Here is a 20,244-nt window from a genome sequence, read left to right on the forward strand (position 1 = left end):
ACGCTGTACCTGTATGATTCCCTACTAATATTGACCCTTGAGACATTTCCAACATGTTGCCCTTCAGACCTGCTGCAGGGTGGCGTCGGACCCCGCCCCAAGCCTACCCCTCCACCCCAGGGACAGGCATTGATGAGGTAGATTTTGGATTGGGTCAGATTACACAGAAGGTGATGGACTCAGTTCTGGAGAGGAACAAGCGAAATGTTGGGATGGGATTTGTGGGTCGCCTCATGAACCGAAGCTTCAGGAGTGACAGACAGACAGAGGATGTCAAGCATCAGATAGATGAGATGGATGATCACAGGTAGGCAGGAGATTAGGCCACACCCAGTTTTTGAAAGGTTTTTGAAAGTTTTTTTCAATATGAAATATAAATGTAACATGTAAGCAGAAAATTTTTGGGGTTAAAGTAGGGGTATTTTTTAAAGTAAATAAATCAGACAGATAGTTTCTGATAAAATGTTCAAACAATTCATCACCAGGATTATTCCTGTTTGCGTAACCATTCTTTGATTGTCTGTAAAGCTTATTCTTATTGCTTAGATGCTGTTTGTGTGAGTGTGTGCAGCCTGAAGCTGGTGCTGAGATGTACTGTTTGTTTCAGGCCCTACTTCACTTACTGGGTCACCTTTGTCCAGATTGTTGTCTTCATCGTGTCTGTGTCCGTCTATGGCATCGCTCCTATTGGCATCAGTGAGACTGTCTACTCTGAAACAGTAAGTTTATTATTTCATTATGCCATCATAACCACAACTCACAGGCAGTGATGTTATTTAATGAGATTTGCAAACAGAGGGGCAACTCTATTGTTGTTGTTGTAAAGTTCATGCTTACATGCCCTGTGCTGTACTAGTCAGGCTTACATGCCCTGTATTATAGTACTCCTGGAACTTACATGCCCTGTGTTGTACTAGCCAAACTTACATGCCTTGTGTTGTACTACTGGTACCTATATGCCCTGTGTTGTACTAGCCAAACTTACATGCCTTGTGTTGTACTCCTGGTACCTATATGCCCTGTGTTGTACTAGTCAGACTTACATGCCCTGTGTTGTACTAGTCAGACTTACATGCCCTGTGTTGTACTCCTGGAACTTACATGCCCTGTGTTGTACTAGTCAGACTTACATGGCCTGTGTTGTACTCCTGGAACTTACATGCCCTGTGTTGTACACCTGGAACTTACATGCCCTGTGTTGTACTAGTCAGACTTGCATGACATGTGTTGTACTAGTCAAACTTACATGCCTTGTGTTGTTCTCCTGGAACTTACATGCCCTGTGTTGTACTCCTGGAACTTATATGCCCTGTATTGTACTAGTCAGACTTACATACCCTGTGTTGTACTCCTGGAACTTACATGCCCTGTGTTGTACTAGTCAGACTTGCATGACATGTGTTGTACTAGTCAAACTTACATGCCTTGTGTTGTACTCCTGGAACTTACATGCCCTGTGTTGTACTCCTGGAACTTATATGCCCTGTATTGTACTAGTCAGACTTACATACCCTGTGTTGTACTAGTCAAACTTACATGCCCTGTGTTGTACTAGACAAACTTACATGCCCTGTGTTGTACAACTAGAACTTACATGCCATGTGTTGTACTAGTGAGACTTAAATGCCCTGTGTTGTACTCCTGGAACTTACATGCCCTGTGTTGTACTCCTGGAACTTACATGTACTGTGTTGTACTAGCCAAACTTACATACCCTGTGTTGTACTAGCCAAACTTACATGCCCTGTGTTGTACTAGACAAACTTACATGCCCTGTGTTGTACACCTGGAACTTACATGCCCTGTGTTGTACTAGTCAAACTTACATGCCCTGTGTTGTACTCCTGGAACTTACATGCCCTGTGTTGTACTCCTGAAACTTACATGCCCTGTGTTGTACTAGTCAAACTTACATACCCTGTGTTGTACTAGCCAAACTTACATGCCCTGTGTTGTACTAGACAAACTTACATGCCCTGTGTTGTACACCTGGACTTACATGCCATGTGTTGTACTAGTCAGACTTGCATGACATGTGTTGTACTAGTCAAACTTACATGCCTTGTGTTGTACTCCTGGAACTTACATGCCCTGTGTTGTACTCCTGGAACTTATATGCCCTGTATTGTACTAGTCAGACTTACATACCCTGTGTTGTACTAGTCAAACTTACATGCCCTGTGTTGTACTAGACAAACTTACATGCCCTGTGTTGTACTCCTGGAACTTATATGTACTGTGTTGTACTAGCCAAACTTACATACCCTGTGTTGTACTAGCCAAACTTACATGCCCTGTGTTGTACTCCTGGAACTTACATGCCCTGTGTTGTACTCCTGGAACTTACATGCCCTGTGTTGTAGGTGCGCATGCCAAACCTAGCCATGCAGCTGGAACATCACCGGGAGAGAGACAACTTGTGGATTGGACCCAGACAGGTCAGTTATTGATAAAACAACTGCAGTGTTGTATCTTGATGGAAATTTAGACTGTTTTGTGTCAGTTTTCTTAATCGTTTGGTCTCTATTCTTTTAACCTTGTAAAAGTCCTTGTGTTTTAACGTTATATTAGTTCAGGGAAACTACATGATTTTATACAATTTAAGACTGTTATCCTTCGATAAATGCACAAAAAACATAAAACAATCCTTAAATAAAATGCCAATTATATTTAATAATTACCAATGATTAGTCTAAGGTACAAAACAAATAACAAACCAAAACTAACAACCTTGTTCAGGGCTAAATGACGTGGTGTTCTTTTGATGTGTCTATTTTTTCACCTTGCTTTACCATCATGATTCAGAATTTTGATGGTATGAAAAGTAACACACAGATAACTCAAACGTTATGTTCAATCAATGTAGCTTAACTTTGCTAATTCTTAGTCAGGACTGTGCTTTTATGTTCTCTCTAACATTAAGAAACCATGCATTGCATATAAAACTCACATCATTTGAACTTCTATTGAAAATTTGTCAGATCTGAACAAAGAAAGGTGTTGAATCAAATGTGTTACATATAGAGATTACTTGGCACTGTTGAGTGCAGTTGACAAATGCATCCGTAGTAACACTGTGTGTTGCCTTCTGCTAGGCTGACTTGATCCACCTGGGGGCAAAGTACGCTCCATGTATGCGCTGGGACGAAACGCTGAACCGGGCACTGGCATTGGATACTGCAGAGGAGAGGACATCGGCCTGCTGTGTCAGGAACGATGGCTCAGGATGTGCTCAGATGACAGAGAAGAGATGTAGTGTATGTAGACATTTGTAGACGCTCCCTGAATCAAGTCAGATATTGGCAGGTAGTTTTGGATGGCCACACATCTCTTGGTGTTAGATTATTGCAGCAATTTAAAAGTGTAATATGATTTCAAGTTACCAGTCACAGGACACTATTATACTCTAATTTCCCACCCACCCCCAGCCATCCATTGATTCTACCACCCACCTCTCCATCACCACCCAAACCCCACCATCCATTGATTCTACCACCCACCTCTCCATCACCACCCCAAACCCCACCATCCATTCATTCAACCACCCACCTCTCCATCACCACCACATACCCCACCATCCATTCATTCAACCACCGACCCTTCCATCACCACCCCAAACCCCACCATCCATTGATTCCACCACCCACCTCTCCATCACCACCCCAAACCCCCACCATCCATTGATTCTACCACCCACCTCTCCATCACCACCCCATACCCCACCATCCATTCATTCCACCACCCACCCCTCCATCACCACCCCAAACCCCACCATCCATTGATTCCACCACCCACCTCTCCATCACCACCCCAAACCCGACCATCCATTGATTCTACCACCCACCTCTCCATCACCACCCCAAACCCCACCATCCATTGATTCCACCACCCACCCTTCCATCACCACCCCAAACCCCACCATCCATTGATTCCACCACCCACCCTTCCATCACCACCCCAAACCCCACCATCCATTGATTCCACCATCCACCTCTCCATCACAACCCCAAACCCCACCATCCATTGATTCCACCACCCACCTCTCCATCACCACCCCAAACCCCACCATCCATTGATTCCCACCACCCACCACCACCCCACTCTCCATTCACCATTCCCTAAACCCACCACCCACCATGCACCCTCCATCATCAACCCCACCCACCCTCCCACCATCCACCATCCATTGATTCCACCACCCACCTCTCCATCACCACCCCAAACCCCACCATCCATTGATTCCACCACCCACCTCTCCATCACCACCCCAAACCCCACCATCCATTGATTCCACCACCCACCTCCATCTTCCATCACCACCCCCAAACCCCACCATCCATTGATTCTACCACCCACCTCCTCTCCATCACCACCCCAAACCCCACCATCCATTCATTCCACCCACCACCCTCTTCCATCACCACCCCAAACCCCACCATCCATTGATTCCACCACCCACCCTCTTCCATCACCACCCCAAACCCCACTCATCCATTCATTCTACCACCCATCCTTCCATCACCACTCCAAACCCCACCATCCATTGATTCCACCACCCACCCTTCCATCACCACCCCCACCACCATCCATTGACCCACCATCCATTCCATTCCACCACCCACCCACCATCCATTGATTCACCACCACCTCTCCCACCCCAAACCCCACCATCCATTGATTCCACCACCCACTTCTCCATCTCCCACCACCCCAAACCCCACCATCCATTGATTCCACCACCCACCCTTCCATCACCACCCCAAACCCCACCATCCATTGATTCCACCACCCACCCTTCCATCACCACCCCAAGCCCCACATTTATTGATTCACCACCCCAAACCCCAACTTCAAATAATTCCACCATGCGCCTCACCCACCACAAACCCCACCATCCTCGTCTCCAAAGTCCCACCTCACCATCACCACCAAATCTCACCATCCATTGATTCCACCATCCGCCTCACCCACCCCAAAATCCACCATCCACGTCTCCAAAGTTCGACCTCACCCATCCCAAACCCCACTATCCTCGTCTCCAAAGTTCCACCTCACCCACCCCAAACCCCACCATCCTCGCTCTCCAAAGTTCCACCTCACCCACCACAAACCCCACCATCCTCGTCTCCAAAGTTCCACCTCACCCACCCCAAACCCCACCATCCTTGTCTCCAAAGTTCCACCTCACCCACCCCAAACCCCACCATCCTCGTCTCCAAAGTTCCACCTCACCCACCACAAACCCCACCATCCTCGTCTCCAAAGTTCCACCTCACCCACCACAAACCCCACCATCCTCGTCCCTTGCTTCCTGTATTGATGGCTGTGTATATTTTGCAGAGTTTATTATCTACATTCCTGAAGTGGGACAACAACACTCAAGGAGTTGGCAAGAGAACGTCAGGATCCGTGTGTGGCCAGGACCCTCAGTAAGGACTACAATATATGTTCTCAGCAGTTCAATGTGTATAGGTGTTCCAGGATCAAGTCATCTTGGGTTTGAAAGTTTTGCTCTGGATATCACACTTGGTTTGTCAGTACAATACATGTGGTAATGAGTGTCACCAAAGGGTTATACTGACATCACCTCAGTCTTTCCTCTAAGTGAACCAACTCGCAAACATTATACGTTATAGACAGTGTTGGGGAACTGCTTCATTCCCAGCAGGAACAGATGACCTTCATCTTCCCAGGGAGTTAATGGACAACAAATGTCCAGTTTGCACCCTAACTGGCTGGACTAATGGTCCATGCATTGTCCTGTCAAAATAACTTAAAGAATCGACATCCAGTTTATAAACTGCAATGCAGGTTTTGATCAACTGCAGGATTTGCAAAGCATGTGTACCGTCCACTGGGTGTTGACAAAAAACAATGTACTCAAGCAAGTTAATGCACTTTGTGAGCTTAAACCTGGTTATTACAGTATAGATCTTGATCAGATCATCTTGACCTGGCCCCGCCATTTTGTTTGAACCTTGAATCACATGCAAGTGACACAAAAACTCATAACAGCCTCTGGTGGTGCTGCGCTTTAGCAACGATTTTCTAGCTTAGTTCAACAAGGGTGGAAACTGCATACACTTTCATAGTGGCTTAACTTCTGTAGCTTAAATTTGCTTCCAACAAAGCCGTACTTGGCGATACAGGCCGCTATAGCATGCATATTGAGAGTCAAATGAGAGCTATCAGATACTGGATTAAACTTATAAGAATGCCTGATTATCGCTACCCCTATCAAAGCTATCAATTATTATTATCCCTAGACAAACGTGGAAAGTATTCTTGGGCTTCTGGTGTCCGAAATGTGTTATTTTCTGCCGGTTTTCTTATGTTTGGTTTAAGCAAGATGTTGGTGATATAAAAATGTTTTGTTAACTTTTTTAAGCAACTTGAATAAAAGATATATATATTCAGAATTGGCACGCATCAGTAAATTCATCGAGTTTTCTAAGTCATTATTCACAATGTAAATCGATGTTCGACCTGAAAATATATTAGGTCCTTAATGATAAGTCCTTTAAGAAATTTTTGTAAATTTCATTTTGTTTGAACCTTGAATCACATGCAAGTGACACAAAAACTCATAACAGCCTCTGGTGGTGCTGCGCTTTAGCAACGATTTTCTAGCTTAGTTCAACAAGGGTGGAAACTGCATACACTTTCATAGTGGCTTAACTTCTGTAGCTTAAGAAGATGGTTTATCTTAAAATGTATGCATTCAAAGCTCATTGCACAGAAACCGATAACTATAGGAAACAGATACTCTTGTTTGGGCAGTACTAATTCCCTGTGTTCTTCCTGTAGATTCTGCACTGACCCTGCCTCAGTCCCTCCGTTTAAGTGGGCAGACGACATCACACAGTGGCCGGTAAGCATATCTCACATATGACATTCTTTTTCAGAAGATATCTTCCTTGGGGTATATATATGCATTTTCTGCAACTGAAAATGTCCTGTGACAGTTGTGACAATGTTTTGATTAAAAATTTTGGTTACATGGGGGTGTACTCCACATACTTCCTCATGCCCAAGAAGGACTGCAACTTCCACCCCATTCTCAACCTCAAGGGGTTACATCGCATGATAGATGTTCCATCCTTCAAGATGGCGACACTCGGTGATCTCCTTGGTTCAGCCCGATGGTTGGCTCAGGTCAATCGACCTAAAAGATGCGCATCTTCATGTACTTATACACCCCTCGTCCAAGAGTTACCTCCGGTTCTCTTACGACGGGGTTTGTTACCAGTTCCAGATGCTCCCCTTTGGCATATCTACTGCTCCAAGGGTGTTCACCAAACTCATGTTAGTGCAGGCGTAAATAGCAAGGTCACAAGGAAGATGTGGGTCACCCTTACCTGGATGACTGGTTGCTGCGATCACTGACTCGAACAACAAGTCTAGATTCTACGCACATGGTGCTAGATATTCTAGTACAGCTGGGGTGGATTGTGAACTGGTTTTCTTAGGGGAGAGATTCGCCACTCATTAGGGTCTGGTCTCCCTCTCATCCGATCGTGTCACCCATGTATGGGAGATGGTGTCTTCGTTCCTCTCACGTCCCCAGGCCCCAGCGCGGACATGGCTCCGTCTGCTGGGTCATATGGTGGCGACTGTCGATGTGATGTGCTGGGCACGATTGAGGATGCGCCCTACACAGCAAACTTTGGCGAGTCTGTGGGCTCACTAAGAGGATCTCGTGAAGTCTCTCGTAGTTGCCGAGTGGTTGTCTCCCTCACCGGCTGGGCACCGGCAGATCCCTTTTCTGCGAATTTAGTTCAGGTTTTGGAGTTCCTTCAGTCCAGTTTGGAAGAGGGTTTGGCTGCCTCAACCATTCGTGGATACTCCACGGCTATTTCCATGTTTCACACCCTTGTCGATGGTGCTCTTCAGAGGCAGCTTGTACAGTGCTTCTTAGCTGACGTGGATCGACCTGCTCTTAGGTGAAGCAGCCCACCTTGGGATTTGTCAATCGTTCTCGGTTGGCTGTCCGCTCCTGCTTTCTCACATCTTTCGGCTCTTTCCATTCAGTTGTTGACATGGAAAACAGCTTTTCTTGTGGCAGTGACCTCCAGTAGAAGGGTCAGGGATAATCATAAGAAGTCAGCCGACCTGGCACTGGCAGTTTTTCATGCTGATCATGTCAGCATTCGCCTCCCGGACAGTTTCTGCCCTAAGGTCGATCATGCTTTCCATGTGACAGCTCCTATCGAACTTCCTACTCTTACCCAGCCTTCCAAATCGGGGACCTCTCCTACACATGCTCACCCGTTGGATGTCCGAAGGTCTATATCAAACAAACACAGGGAATCCGTACGGGTACCCAGTTGTTCTGCTGTTATGGTGGCGGGAAGGCTGGGGTTCCTGCCAGTAAACAAACTATTTCATGTTGGCTTGTGTCAGTTGTTTGTGCGATATTTATTGTGCCAGTTATTTGGGGCGATATCTAAACGCTATTATGTGTTCTCTGTGCTTAACAATATTGAGATTGGAAATGTGTCCAAAACCTCCCTTATGGGTCACCTCCTGGCATGCTTCCCTTCGAGCTGCACATCACGTGACCAGGTAAGTGTAATGGCGAACTACCACTCGTTTGGCTATGTTTTTTCGCTATTTTGGTTTTGTTGTACGCTAACATAATTTCCCTCCTCCCGAGACTTGGTATTTGGGAGTCTGTGTTTATACATATATGTACCCTAACCAAGATCTCTTCTGAAAAAGAATTAGCCAAACCTGTAGAAGTTTTCAATTCTTTGAATAGAATTTTCCTTGGGGTAAGACCTCCCACCTCCCCGCAATTCTGTTCACTAGTGTATATCATCAGCTGAAGGAATGATGATTTTGGGGTACGGATGTACCTGGCTGGCCACGCATGCATAGTAAGGGAGGTAATCCCACGTGGTGGGTGGCCGTATAACAAATAAAAAATGTTACTAAAACATTGTTACAACTATCACAGGACAATTTCAGTTGCAAAAATGCATATATGCATATATGTACCCCAAAGAAATCCTTGTAATTCTTGACCCCATTAATCCAGAAACTCTATCTACAGAAAGATTTCTACCACAACTACTCACAGGTTTGCTAAAAGAAAATATTCCATACCCACAATTCGTTAATGTGGAGATATATGTGTCAGGACAATTTTAGGGAAACGTTATTGCCAAGATTTAGATTATTTCCTGGTATGTTGAAGTGGTCCAGTGCTGGAGGCTATTTGTGTGTTTTACAGCTTTGCAAGACAACAACTGAACTGAACCAAACCAAAGCAAGTAGTGAAAATCGGCACATGACCTGTGAAGTGGTAGGTCATCCCTGTTGCCATGGTATCCAGGGAGAGTGTTTCATAACAACAAGAGAACACTGTGATCTGAAGCGAGGCTACTACCATGAGGATGCATTCCTATGTTCACAGGTAACATACTGGCTTCAACTTTGTAATGGTATCATCTTGTGAATGACATAGTTCATCCATAGCAACTACCATACTTAACTGTACATGAGGGGCGGCGGGGTAGCCTAGTGGTTAAAGTGTTCACTCCTCACGCCAAAGACCTGGTTTTGATTCTCTACTTGGGTATAATGTGAAAAGCCCATTTCTGGTGTCCCCTGCCATGATATTGCTGGAATATTGCTAAAGGCAGCGTAAAGACCAAGTGACACAATAACTGTACCCTTTGTCAAAATGTAAGATGGGATCAATTCAAGGCATTTCTGTAGGTAAGTTTCAATGGATGTAATTCACACAAATCATGTGTGTTTGCTAGGATCATGTATAGAATGTATTTCATTTGAGACATTTCCTATAGCAACAGATATCGGTTTTCTTCATCTGTAGTGAAGAGTGGCCCAAACACACCCTTTACATTTTTGTGACTCATGTCCTTCATGCTCTTTATCTGTCAGGGTTTGTTGAACAGCTTAATATTGTCAGCTGATATGTTATCATCAGATGAAGACATCCATTGTCCTCCAGCCAGGAGTTTGTTTTGGTGCATGAGAAATAATATCCACTACCGAGAAAAGAAGTTCCATTTTACTGTAGAAAGTGGTTGATATTCCCACTTGAGGATTTATTCACTGATTTAAAAAACATTTTGTATTTTTTTTTTTTTTTTTTTTTTCGATTTTCAAATTTCAGGCTTTAAAAATAAGAACTGCCTTATTGCAATGTAGATTATTAGAGACAACAGGGTGTTAGGGGCATGTATGAAACTCTTAACATTAATCTGTATTGGCCTTAATATTGACATACATCTAGCTCCTAGTTACATTGCACAACAGGCCCTTGCCTCTCTAAGGACACAATTATGTGATGTCAAGTGATATATGGAAACAAACAGCTTATGAACCAAAGGGAAATAAAGGCTTAGAGATTGAAAGTTAGTTGTGTTGAACAGCTTAATATCACCCCAGTCTGTGGATCAGTGGGCTGTCGATTTTCATTCTCAGTTCCCAAGGGAACATATGAAGTTCAAAGTTAACAGTCACGTGACATTACCATCTCATCCTTGCAGGTACCCATTCACAGAAGTATATTTCAAACAAAGTCACTATCCACCTTAGATGACCTCCACATTTTGTCCTCAACCACTGCTGCTTAATTTCCTGTTATTTATAGCCTGTAAACAGTATCAGGTGCGACAACATGATGTAGTGGGATAATTATTAGGGTGTATATGTAGTTCCTTCCTTTTGTTGTGTTGCAGGTGAAGTGTATGCAGCAAATATGTGGAATGATTGTGTTCTCCCACCCCGACCACCCTGACCAGTTCTACAGACTGTGGACATCTCTCTTCCTCCACGGCGGGTCAGTCAAATGTGTATATTAAACTAATGTAGATGCCATGTGTATCCTTGAATGCAGAGACCGCTTCCATGGTGTAGTGGTTAGAGCGTCAAACCGGAGAGTGGAAGATCGCGGGTTCGATCCCCAACCGCGTCATAGCAAAAAACGTTAACATATGGTACTTGTTGGTCCCTGCCTGGCATTCAGCATTAATGGGTACATCAAGGACTGGTCGGCTCGGGGTCAGTATAATGTGTCTGAGTGGGGTATTCATGCTTCACTGCGGCATGGTATCTCAGTGGGCTAGCACTTTTAAACCAGCTTCAGTCTGGGCTAGTACAAGCAGCTGCACATACACACACACGCGAGCATGCACGTCGTCATATGAGCGAAATATTCTCAAGCACGATGTTAAACCCAATTCTCACCTCACTTGAATGCAGGGGGTTAGCCCTTCAGATAAGGTGATTCCCTACCTGAAGAAACTAGAAGGACCTACAGAAATGTCCAGGGATTAATGCAACCGCCATGATGTCAACATCATGCATACTTTATGAAAGAATTTAAAAGTAATATATATAAACTTAAGTATACCCTTAAAACACCACAAACACTGAAAACGACAGATAAATACAGTCTCAGATAAACTGATAGTTAACAATCATGCCCAGAACAACCAGTACTGAGACTCCAGTCTCATTGTGAATGTAAGCTGACCGATGGGACCCTGCCACACAATATCAGGGCTTGGACTTCGACAAAATAGAGACCCAGAGAAACAATAGAGTAAGCAATGTAACAGTCAAACAGGTCAGCTTCAATGGTTGAGCTGTGATTAAAACTTTGGAATTACAATAGAGGCTAAAATTCAAATACACTTGATGAAATAAACATACTTACATGCTGCATTAACCAGGACTCTTCACCTTATCCCTCTAGGTAGATCTACCTGTAATATATATAGACTATTCACCTCTTCCCTCTAGGTAGATCTACCTGTAATATATACAGACTATTCACCTTATCCCTCTAGGTAGATCTACCTGTAATATATACAGACTATTCACCTCTTCCCTCTAGGTAGATCTACCTGTAATATATACAGACTATTCACCTTATCCCTCTAGGTAGATCTACCTGTAATATATACAGACTATTCACCTTATCCCTCTATGTAGATCTACCTGTAATATATACAGACTATTCACCTTATCCCTCTATGTAGATCTACCTGTAATATATACAGACTATTCACCTTATCCCTCTAGATCTACCTGTAATAGATCTACCTGTAGATCTACCTGTAATATATACAGACTATTCACCTTATCCCTCTATGTAGATCTACCTGTAATATATACAGACTCTTCACCTTATCCCTCTATGTAGATCTACCTGTAATATATACAGACTCTTCACCTTATCCCTCTATGTAGATCTACCTGTAATATATACAGACTATTCACCTTATCCCTCTATGTAGATCTACCTGTATATATATACAGACTATTCACCTTTCCCTCTCTAGGTAGATCTACCTGTAATATATATACAGACTATTCACCTCTTCCCCAATGTAGATCTACCTGTAATATATACAGACTATTCACCTCTTCCTCCCTCTATGTAGATCTACCTGTAATATATACAGACTATTCACCTCTTCCCTCTAGGTAGATCTACCTGTAATATATACAGACTATTCACCTCTTCCCTCTAGGTAGATCTACCTGTAATATATACAGACTATTCACCTCTTCCCTCTAGGTAGATCTACCTGTAATATATACAGACTATTCACCTCTTCCCTCTAGGTAGATCTACCTGTAATATATACAGACTATTCACCTCTTCCCTCTAGGTAGATCTACCTGACTATTATATATATACAGACTACAGACTATTCACCTCTTACCTGTAATATATACAGACTATTCACCTGTTCCTCTATATAGATCTACCTGTAATATATACAGACTATTCACCTGTAATATATCTTCCTGTTCTATGTAGATCTACCTGTAATACAGACTATTCACAATGTAGATCTACCTCATGTTTACAGACTATTCTTTTCCCTCTAGGTAGGTACAGACTTGGTAGATCTACCTGTAATATATACAGACTATTCACCTGTTCCCCAATGTCTTACCTGTAATATTTACAGACTATTATTCTGTAATATATGACTATTCACCCTTCCCTCTTGGTAGATCTACCTGTAATATATATACTATGACTATTCACCTTCCCTCTAGGTAGATCTACCTGTAATATATACAGACTATTCACCTCTTCCCTCTAAGGTAGATCTACCTGTAATATATACAGACTATTCACCTCTTCCCTCAAGGTAGATCTACCTGTATATATATACTGACTATTCACCTCTTCCCTCAAGGTAGATCTACCTGTAATATATATACTGACTATTCACCTCTTCCCTCAAGGTAGATCTACCTGTAATATATATACTGACTATTCACCTCTTCCCTCAAGGTAGATCTACCTGTGATATATATACTGACTATTCACCTCTTGCCTCTTGGTAGATCTACCTGTAATATATATACTGACTATTCACCTCTTGGTAGATCTACCTGTAATATATACAGACTATTCACCTCTTCCCTCAAGGTAGATCTACCTGTAATATATACAGACTATTCACCTCTTCTCTCAAGGTAGATCTACCTGTGATATACACTGACTATTCACCTCTTCCCTCAAGGTAGATCTTCCTGTAATATATATACTGACTATTCACCTCTTGCCTCTTGGTAGATCTACCTGTAATATATACAGACTATTCACCTCTTCCCTCTAGGTAGATCTACCTGTAAGATATATTGACTATTCACCTCTTCCCTCTAGGTAGATCTACCTGTAATTTTTACAGACTATTCACCTCTTCCCTCTAGGTAGATCTACCTGTAATGTTTACAGACTATTCACCTCTTTCCTCGATGTAGATCTACCTGTAATATATATACTGACTATTCACCTCTTCCCTCTAGGTAGATCTACCTGTAATATGTACTATTCACCTGTTCTCTCCAGGTTGATTCACCTGGTCATCACAGTGGGGTTCCAGGTACTGGTCATGAGAGACATCGAGAAGCTGACCGGTGCTATTCGCATGGCTATCATCTACCTTGGCACTGGCATCTGTGGCAACCTGGCTAGCAGTGTCTTTCTGCCGTATGTTGTAGAGGTAAGATCAATTTCTACATCTCACTTGTTCCAGCCTCATTTACCGTCATGTGAACTTCTAGGAACATGGTTCCCAGAAACATGCAGTCTAGGATAATTGTAGGCATTTCTGATCGGGAGTTCAGTGTGATCAGTCCCTGTCTCAGATGTATGGAACATTCATAATGCTTAACACAGGATTTCCATAGCTTACCTTTTTAGTGATGATGGTATTTTGTGGCTCTGGTAATGTGTAATAGGCAAACCAGTGAGTAATTTCAAAGTTGAACTTAATTTAATTCACCTAAAGTAAGCCAAGAATTACAGTCAGAATAAAATAGAAATATATCAAATTTAAGTGAGAAAATGTATGGCTGTCAATTTCTTCTCGTAAAGAAGACAATGTTTTGGTGTATATGCATACTCCATCATCACTTCCAAATGGCTGGATCAAATACATGTATATTTGTCACTGCCCCAACTTTGGTAGCTATTAACAGACAGCACACTGCAACAATCATCTAACACTGGTTACTTTTAAACTTATGATGAATGAAATGCATTGCATTCAGCCTGTATAAAAGCAGAGCAAGACTTTCAGAAATAAAAATTGTGAATATGTACGTTGCATTACATTTCCTGTAAAATGTTCACCCTTATATCTTAAAGGCACTATTTCACACCACACTTCTCTAAAAAAATAAATAATGCATTTCTCTCAGTCAACTATCAGCCGTGAGGGAAGCTACCATATAATATATTCCCCCCTAAAATATGTGTTTAGATTACCTTATTAAATTAACAAGTTCAAATGAATTTATGCAACGTTGCATTAAATTGACTCCCGTACCCTCTACAGGCCGAAAATTATTTCAAGCAAACCCCTTAGAGTTATGTCCCTTGGAGCGCTCTTTACGAATATCCTATAACCCCTTTGGAGACAGAACTCAGTCCCAGACAAAATGATGCAAAAAAATACACGCAACTTGTGATTGAAACCAGTTCAGCAAACACAGACAACACTGCGTGCGATAGTTTTTGATGTACGGAGCAATTGTTTGCATTCCATATATGGCATATTCCATATAAGTGTTCTCTGTTTGGAAGCTGTTCGAAGTTTTAATTATCGATTTCAGGCAAGTCGTAAGGGATAATAAGTCTTTTATTGCATCAATAGAAAGCTAAAGTGAGTGCATATGCCCCAATATATATAATATAGGCCTAAATATTGTCAAAGATGTGTGAAATTGTGCCTTTAAGCAGTATTACAAACAGTGTTTCCTTCCATACTGACCAGGGGTTAAAGTGTTCACTTGTCACACCAAAGGCCCAGGTTCCCTTACCACACGTGTACAATATGTTAAGTCAGGTTCTTGTGCTTCCCACCATGATGTTGGACTGTTGCTGAAAGAGGTGCAAGACTACTCACTCACTCACCTACCCAACCAACAGCCACCCTACTCTCCAAACTATTGACCAAAATAAATGTGTTTTTAGTTATTTTACATTGACTAACATTTATGTTTGACAAAATCCTTAACTATTAAACATAAAAGTTGATCCTGATTGTGGAAGTGTTAGATGAAGTTTCTATGCTGGTCCCATCATGACAATACTGTGTATGTTCCAGGCTGGTCCGTCTGGCTCCCAGTTCGGTATCCTGGCCTGCCTGCTGGTGGAGGTGCTACAGAGTTGGCCGAGGTACAAGAAACCAGCTATTGCGGTGCTCAAACTTGTGGTTCCCATCATCATACTTTTCCTCCTGGGACTTTTACCGTGGTTCGATAACTGGGCTCATTTATTCGGATTCTTCTTCGGTTTCCTCCTGGCGTTTGCATTACTGCCGTATGTGGCTTTCGGTAAACTGGACCGGCGGCGGAAGATCATCACTATTGTGATCACACTATGCTTGTCTGTTGGAATCTTCGTGCTTCTTGTCATCTTATTTTATGTTGTCCCACTCACAAATTGTCCCGGGTGCCAGTACTTCAACTGTATTCCTTTCACAGCTGATTTCTGTAAAAACATGGGCGTCACCATCAAGAGAAATTCTACATATAGTCTGCTTTGAAGTTGAAGCTGATTGTAAAATCTATTTTTATTTGCTCAATGTGAAAGAGATTTTAGATAATAAAGCATTTTGTGATCAGATAAATCAATGTGTGAATGTCGGGCAACTGCCACCAGTGTCGACTGTTGATCGTGCATAATATAGTATGTGTTAGTTTCTAGGTTGGACGTAGTTGGTTCTCAAACAGGCAAATCATGGTCAAACAAATAGTGAGATTGGAGTGAAATGTTTTCCGTCTGGTGGCCTTTTTACTGAGAGCCCAGGGTACATTGTATTTTTTCTCTCGGTCATCCAGGTTTCAGATATGTAAGTTACCTCCCTTAGACTGTAGCAGGGAGTGAAAGCAACATTGGAAATAAGGTATTTTTTACAACTTTAATTCAGAAGTAATTATCATACAAGATTTCTGTTGTTATACTTGAAATGTGTTGGGGTTTTTTATTTAATTTTTTTAGCAGGTTTGTAAAGACAACATACGAAATAAGATCAGTTATTGTTCTACAAAAAATACGAATAGGAACTTTATGTTCCAATTTAATTTACGCTAGTTTCCGGAAAGCTATTTGTTGGGGAATATGATAAACTTATATTGTTGGCAAGTTGTGAGGAAAGTATGTTTATATTTCCTGTGATGCTGAAATCAAAGTTAACACTGTTACCTGTACATAGAAACATTGTCAACTGTATTACCAAACCACACTGCTTCGTCTAAGGCAGCACTACATGGCTCAGACAACCAATACACACTATCTAGAGGAACATATTTCTGTGAAGCAGTGTTGTCATGCAATGGATGTTTTAGCTAATCAAATTGTAAACTTGTAAAACTGTCTTTGTACAAATACGACCTTTCTTCCTTTAAGTGTTTTGAAGTGCTGTCCACTTCTTTAAATTGATTCACATTCCACATTGTTGTATTTGACCCTCAGCTACATCTGTGCTGTCAACTGATGGCTAACATGTAGGAGTTTCTATTTGTTTTGCATCACAAATCAAGATACATTGAAAACAATGTGCCTTTTTGTACCATTATCCTGCTACAGGACTAGAGAATCATTCCTGTGGAGGCTGCCATCTCACTAGTGGACTAGTCAAAATACTGATGGACTAGTAGGATTTCAAAGTAGGATAGAATCTAATGTCTCTGTCTCTACTTGCCAGTCTTGAACCTTTCAAAAATTGTCTTGCCTTAAAATGTTGAAAAGTTACCATGATTTTTTAGTTTATGTGATTTTAGATTTAGGATCTGTTAGCCTAAACTTAATAAAGTTCATGAATATTTGTAAGTAGCCTTTTACTCTTGTGTATAAGTCTGTAACAATGTTTGTCATGATGAAACCTTCTAAAGGAGAAACTCAATACAGTAAGTGATGTAACTTTGGACCAAGCGAGTGCTTCCTTTCAGTTTTTAAGACTTTGTATAAAATCGTATTGCTACCTACCGCCTAACCACTGTTTACTTGGTAACAATATTCAAGGGTATGAAGTATAAATGCATGAAAGTGAAATAATGTTTCTGTATATAAATAAATCTCTGCAGCAGCAACTGATTGGCACATTGAAATTACAGTGGGTGTGGCCTGCAACTGATTGGGCTTAATAGATTATTTGAGAATTGGATACTAGAAGTGAATAATTTCATTTCTCATTCCATATATTTGCATCACGTTATTGTTTTATGTACATCAGTAACTTTTGTGGAGATTGTCTTTTCATACATATGCAACTCTTGTGCCCTTTGTACAACTGGTGATGTATTTTACAGAAGTGTATGATGTCATTTGACCATTTTGATTATTTATATACCATTCTCACTTTATGCAGGCTGTTTTACAAGTTTTACTGACAACTCCCGTGTGCCTTTGACATGGTCTACTTGGATGCTGATGCATCATCAAAACATGATCGTTTTGTACTTTTATTATTTTCAGGATGTTTAAATATTTTTCTAAGCTGGTTTTCATGTAATGTAGGGTAGGGTATAGCTTCAGAGTATGAAAAATAAGCAGAGGAGTTAGGAAATTGATCATGCTGTGCATGATTTAGTTCACGTTTGATACGGTATACTTTGATTTCACACCAGACTCAGGTTGTAGAATCAGTAGTGTGTGTGTCCATCTCGCAGATGGAGGATGCAACATTATGTTGCTACTTGAACATCTCAAGATTCGGTTTTCATATATTTATCGTTACGAATATCTACTGGTCATTATTTTCAATTCAGTATTTTTCAGAAGGCAATCAATTGCTGAAAGACCACAAAAACAGAGTATTACTATTTTCATGGTATTAAGAAATATTTATTTATATGCCTTGTGAAATAGTCTGCAGTAATTGTCAACTTGTGACTCAGGAGCTGGATCAGTTTTACCTCCATCAAATCATGCTTGGATTCGGAGTGTTCTCAGTGCTTTAATTTATGCTTTAGGTCCACCTGTCATAAGTTATCAGAATTGTCATACTGAAAGGGTTCACATCCTAGATTTGTGTTGATTAAGATCCGTGGTCTTGAAGCACCATGCCTGTGTTTTGGGGTTTACAGAAGTGTATCACAGGTATTCATATCCATGAATCACATCTTACAATAGAGGTTGCTTGTGCCCAGGTGTTCATTTGCACACACATGTAGGTTTGAACTGATGGAACAATTTCACACATATTCAGATGTGCCAGTAACTTGAACCTCAAGGTCAAGGCCAAGAATTATCTCATTACAACATTTGTTGATTAGGGCTTTCCTCACTCAAGAAATTGATATGTTGTGATATGACTTAAAACATTTTGAAACTTTAATTAAAACTCAAAATTCATTATAATAATAACCCAAGTGCAAAGTTAATTGCCTTGGTTTTCCTGATATTCAATATCCCTTGGACATGACAGGAACCAATGACCATTGGTTGAAACCCCAGCTTGCCCTGGTGCTTCTGGGTTGGTCAGCAACATACCCACACACATGGGTTTCACGACAGAATGGTGGGATCTGCATCAATTCAGCCTTCCCTCGCACTTCGTAATATAGCTACTTGCATTTAGAAACATTATTAAAAGCACTCCCACACTCACTCTGCTGGACAGACAGTATTTGTGTGGACATTTGTAAATGCTTATAACTTTTGAATTTACTTTGTAAATATCCACCATTCGTACTGGCAAATAGTCTTACCTTGAGTGTAGCTTCATATCATGATGTACATTTGTTCTATGATCTCTGCAATAATGTTCATGCATTTCAACTTGTGTGTCCGAGATCACTGCTGCTCCATTGTGGTATATAGTGAAAGCTTTGTAATCAAAACACCATTGCAGCAATTGTTTATTTGGAAATACAATTGTTATATGGCATTTTGATGCCTGTTGTAAAATAATTATATTCTAATTTGGGTTTTTTAATGAATTTCATTTGACTTCACAAACCATTTTTTTTATTTTGTAAATGAATCTGGCCTAAATATTTTTATGGAACCTACTTAAATTATGAACAAGATTTGTGACAAAATTATTTTGTACTGAAATTTGTTTCCTTCCTTAAGTAAATGGTTTATTTGCATAAGTTTTAGAGAAATTGGTTTGGTCGAAGATGAGAATTTCATTCAAAATTTTAATGACTGTTTAATGGATTTTTATGTTCAACAATTGCTTATAGACCATGTATATACTGTACTTTGTTATATTGTTGATAGTTTATTAATGGCTGGAACAGTGGCATTGAAGAGACTGTAGTCTCTGTCACTGTCATAGCTCACTTACATGTGTTGTTCAGTTGAATGGATTTTATACTAATGTTTTACATACTAAATATTTATGTTTGCTTCATTGATTTATAGAAAATTAAATTGCCCCCAATGGTATTATCGTTGTTAGGTATTTTTTCCTATTCTCACCAGTGAAGATTCAGTTGTGTGAAGTTTTGGTAAGTGACAAGTGATTCAGTCCGGCCAGACTGAATTGTAAACATTTCTTCAAGAGTAAAACATGTATGTTTTTGGGATTCCAAAACCTGTTTGATCAGCTGAAGACACATGTACCGGCGCTCTGCAGGGATGCTGGGTTAGAATAGGCTCCCACTATCTCAAGAGAGCTGGCTGGAGTGGTCAGACTGTGACTTGACCATGTCATCGTGCCCAGTCAGCCCTTTTTGTTTGGGCTAGGGTCTGTTATTCTAAGACTTCGGATACTGTCCACTGTC

The 20,244-nt window shown here is 41.3% G+C and overlaps 1 protein-coding gene across 1 annotated transcript in view; it reads left to right on the forward strand.

Moving 5' to 3' along the window:
• Nucleotides 1-19,906, forward strand: part of LOC124288875 (inactive rhomboid protein 2-like) — a 31,108-nt gene extending 11,202 nt beyond the window's left edge. Inside the window, exons 6-15 of the mRNA XM_046725447.1 lie at nt 43-307; nt 608-719; nt 2,364-2,438; nt 3,096-3,257; nt 5,341-5,429; nt 6,808-6,871; nt 9,236-9,418; nt 10,713-10,813; nt 13,853-14,006; nt 15,615-19,906. Of these exons, the coding sequence (XP_046581403.1) occupies nt 43-307; nt 608-719; nt 2,364-2,438; nt 3,096-3,257; nt 5,341-5,429; nt 6,808-6,871; nt 9,236-9,418; nt 10,713-10,813; nt 13,853-14,006; nt 15,615-16,055 (1,646 nt within the window). The 3' untranslated portion in view covers nt 16,056-19,906. The remainder of the gene's footprint in view (nt 1-42; nt 308-607; nt 720-2,363; nt 2,439-3,095; nt 3,258-5,340; nt 5,430-6,807; nt 6,872-9,235; nt 9,419-10,712; nt 10,814-13,852; nt 14,007-15,614) is intronic.
• Nucleotides 19,907-20,244: the final 338 nt, after the last annotated feature.

The sequence above is a fragment of the Haliotis rubra genome, unplaced genomic scaffold, assembly GCF_003918875.1.
Source record: "Haliotis rubra isolate DU_JTF1 unplaced genomic scaffold, ASM391887v1 Scf428, whole genome shotgun sequence".
Taxonomy (NCBI): domain Eukaryota; kingdom Metazoa; phylum Mollusca; class Gastropoda; order Lepetellida; family Haliotidae; genus Haliotis; species Haliotis rubra.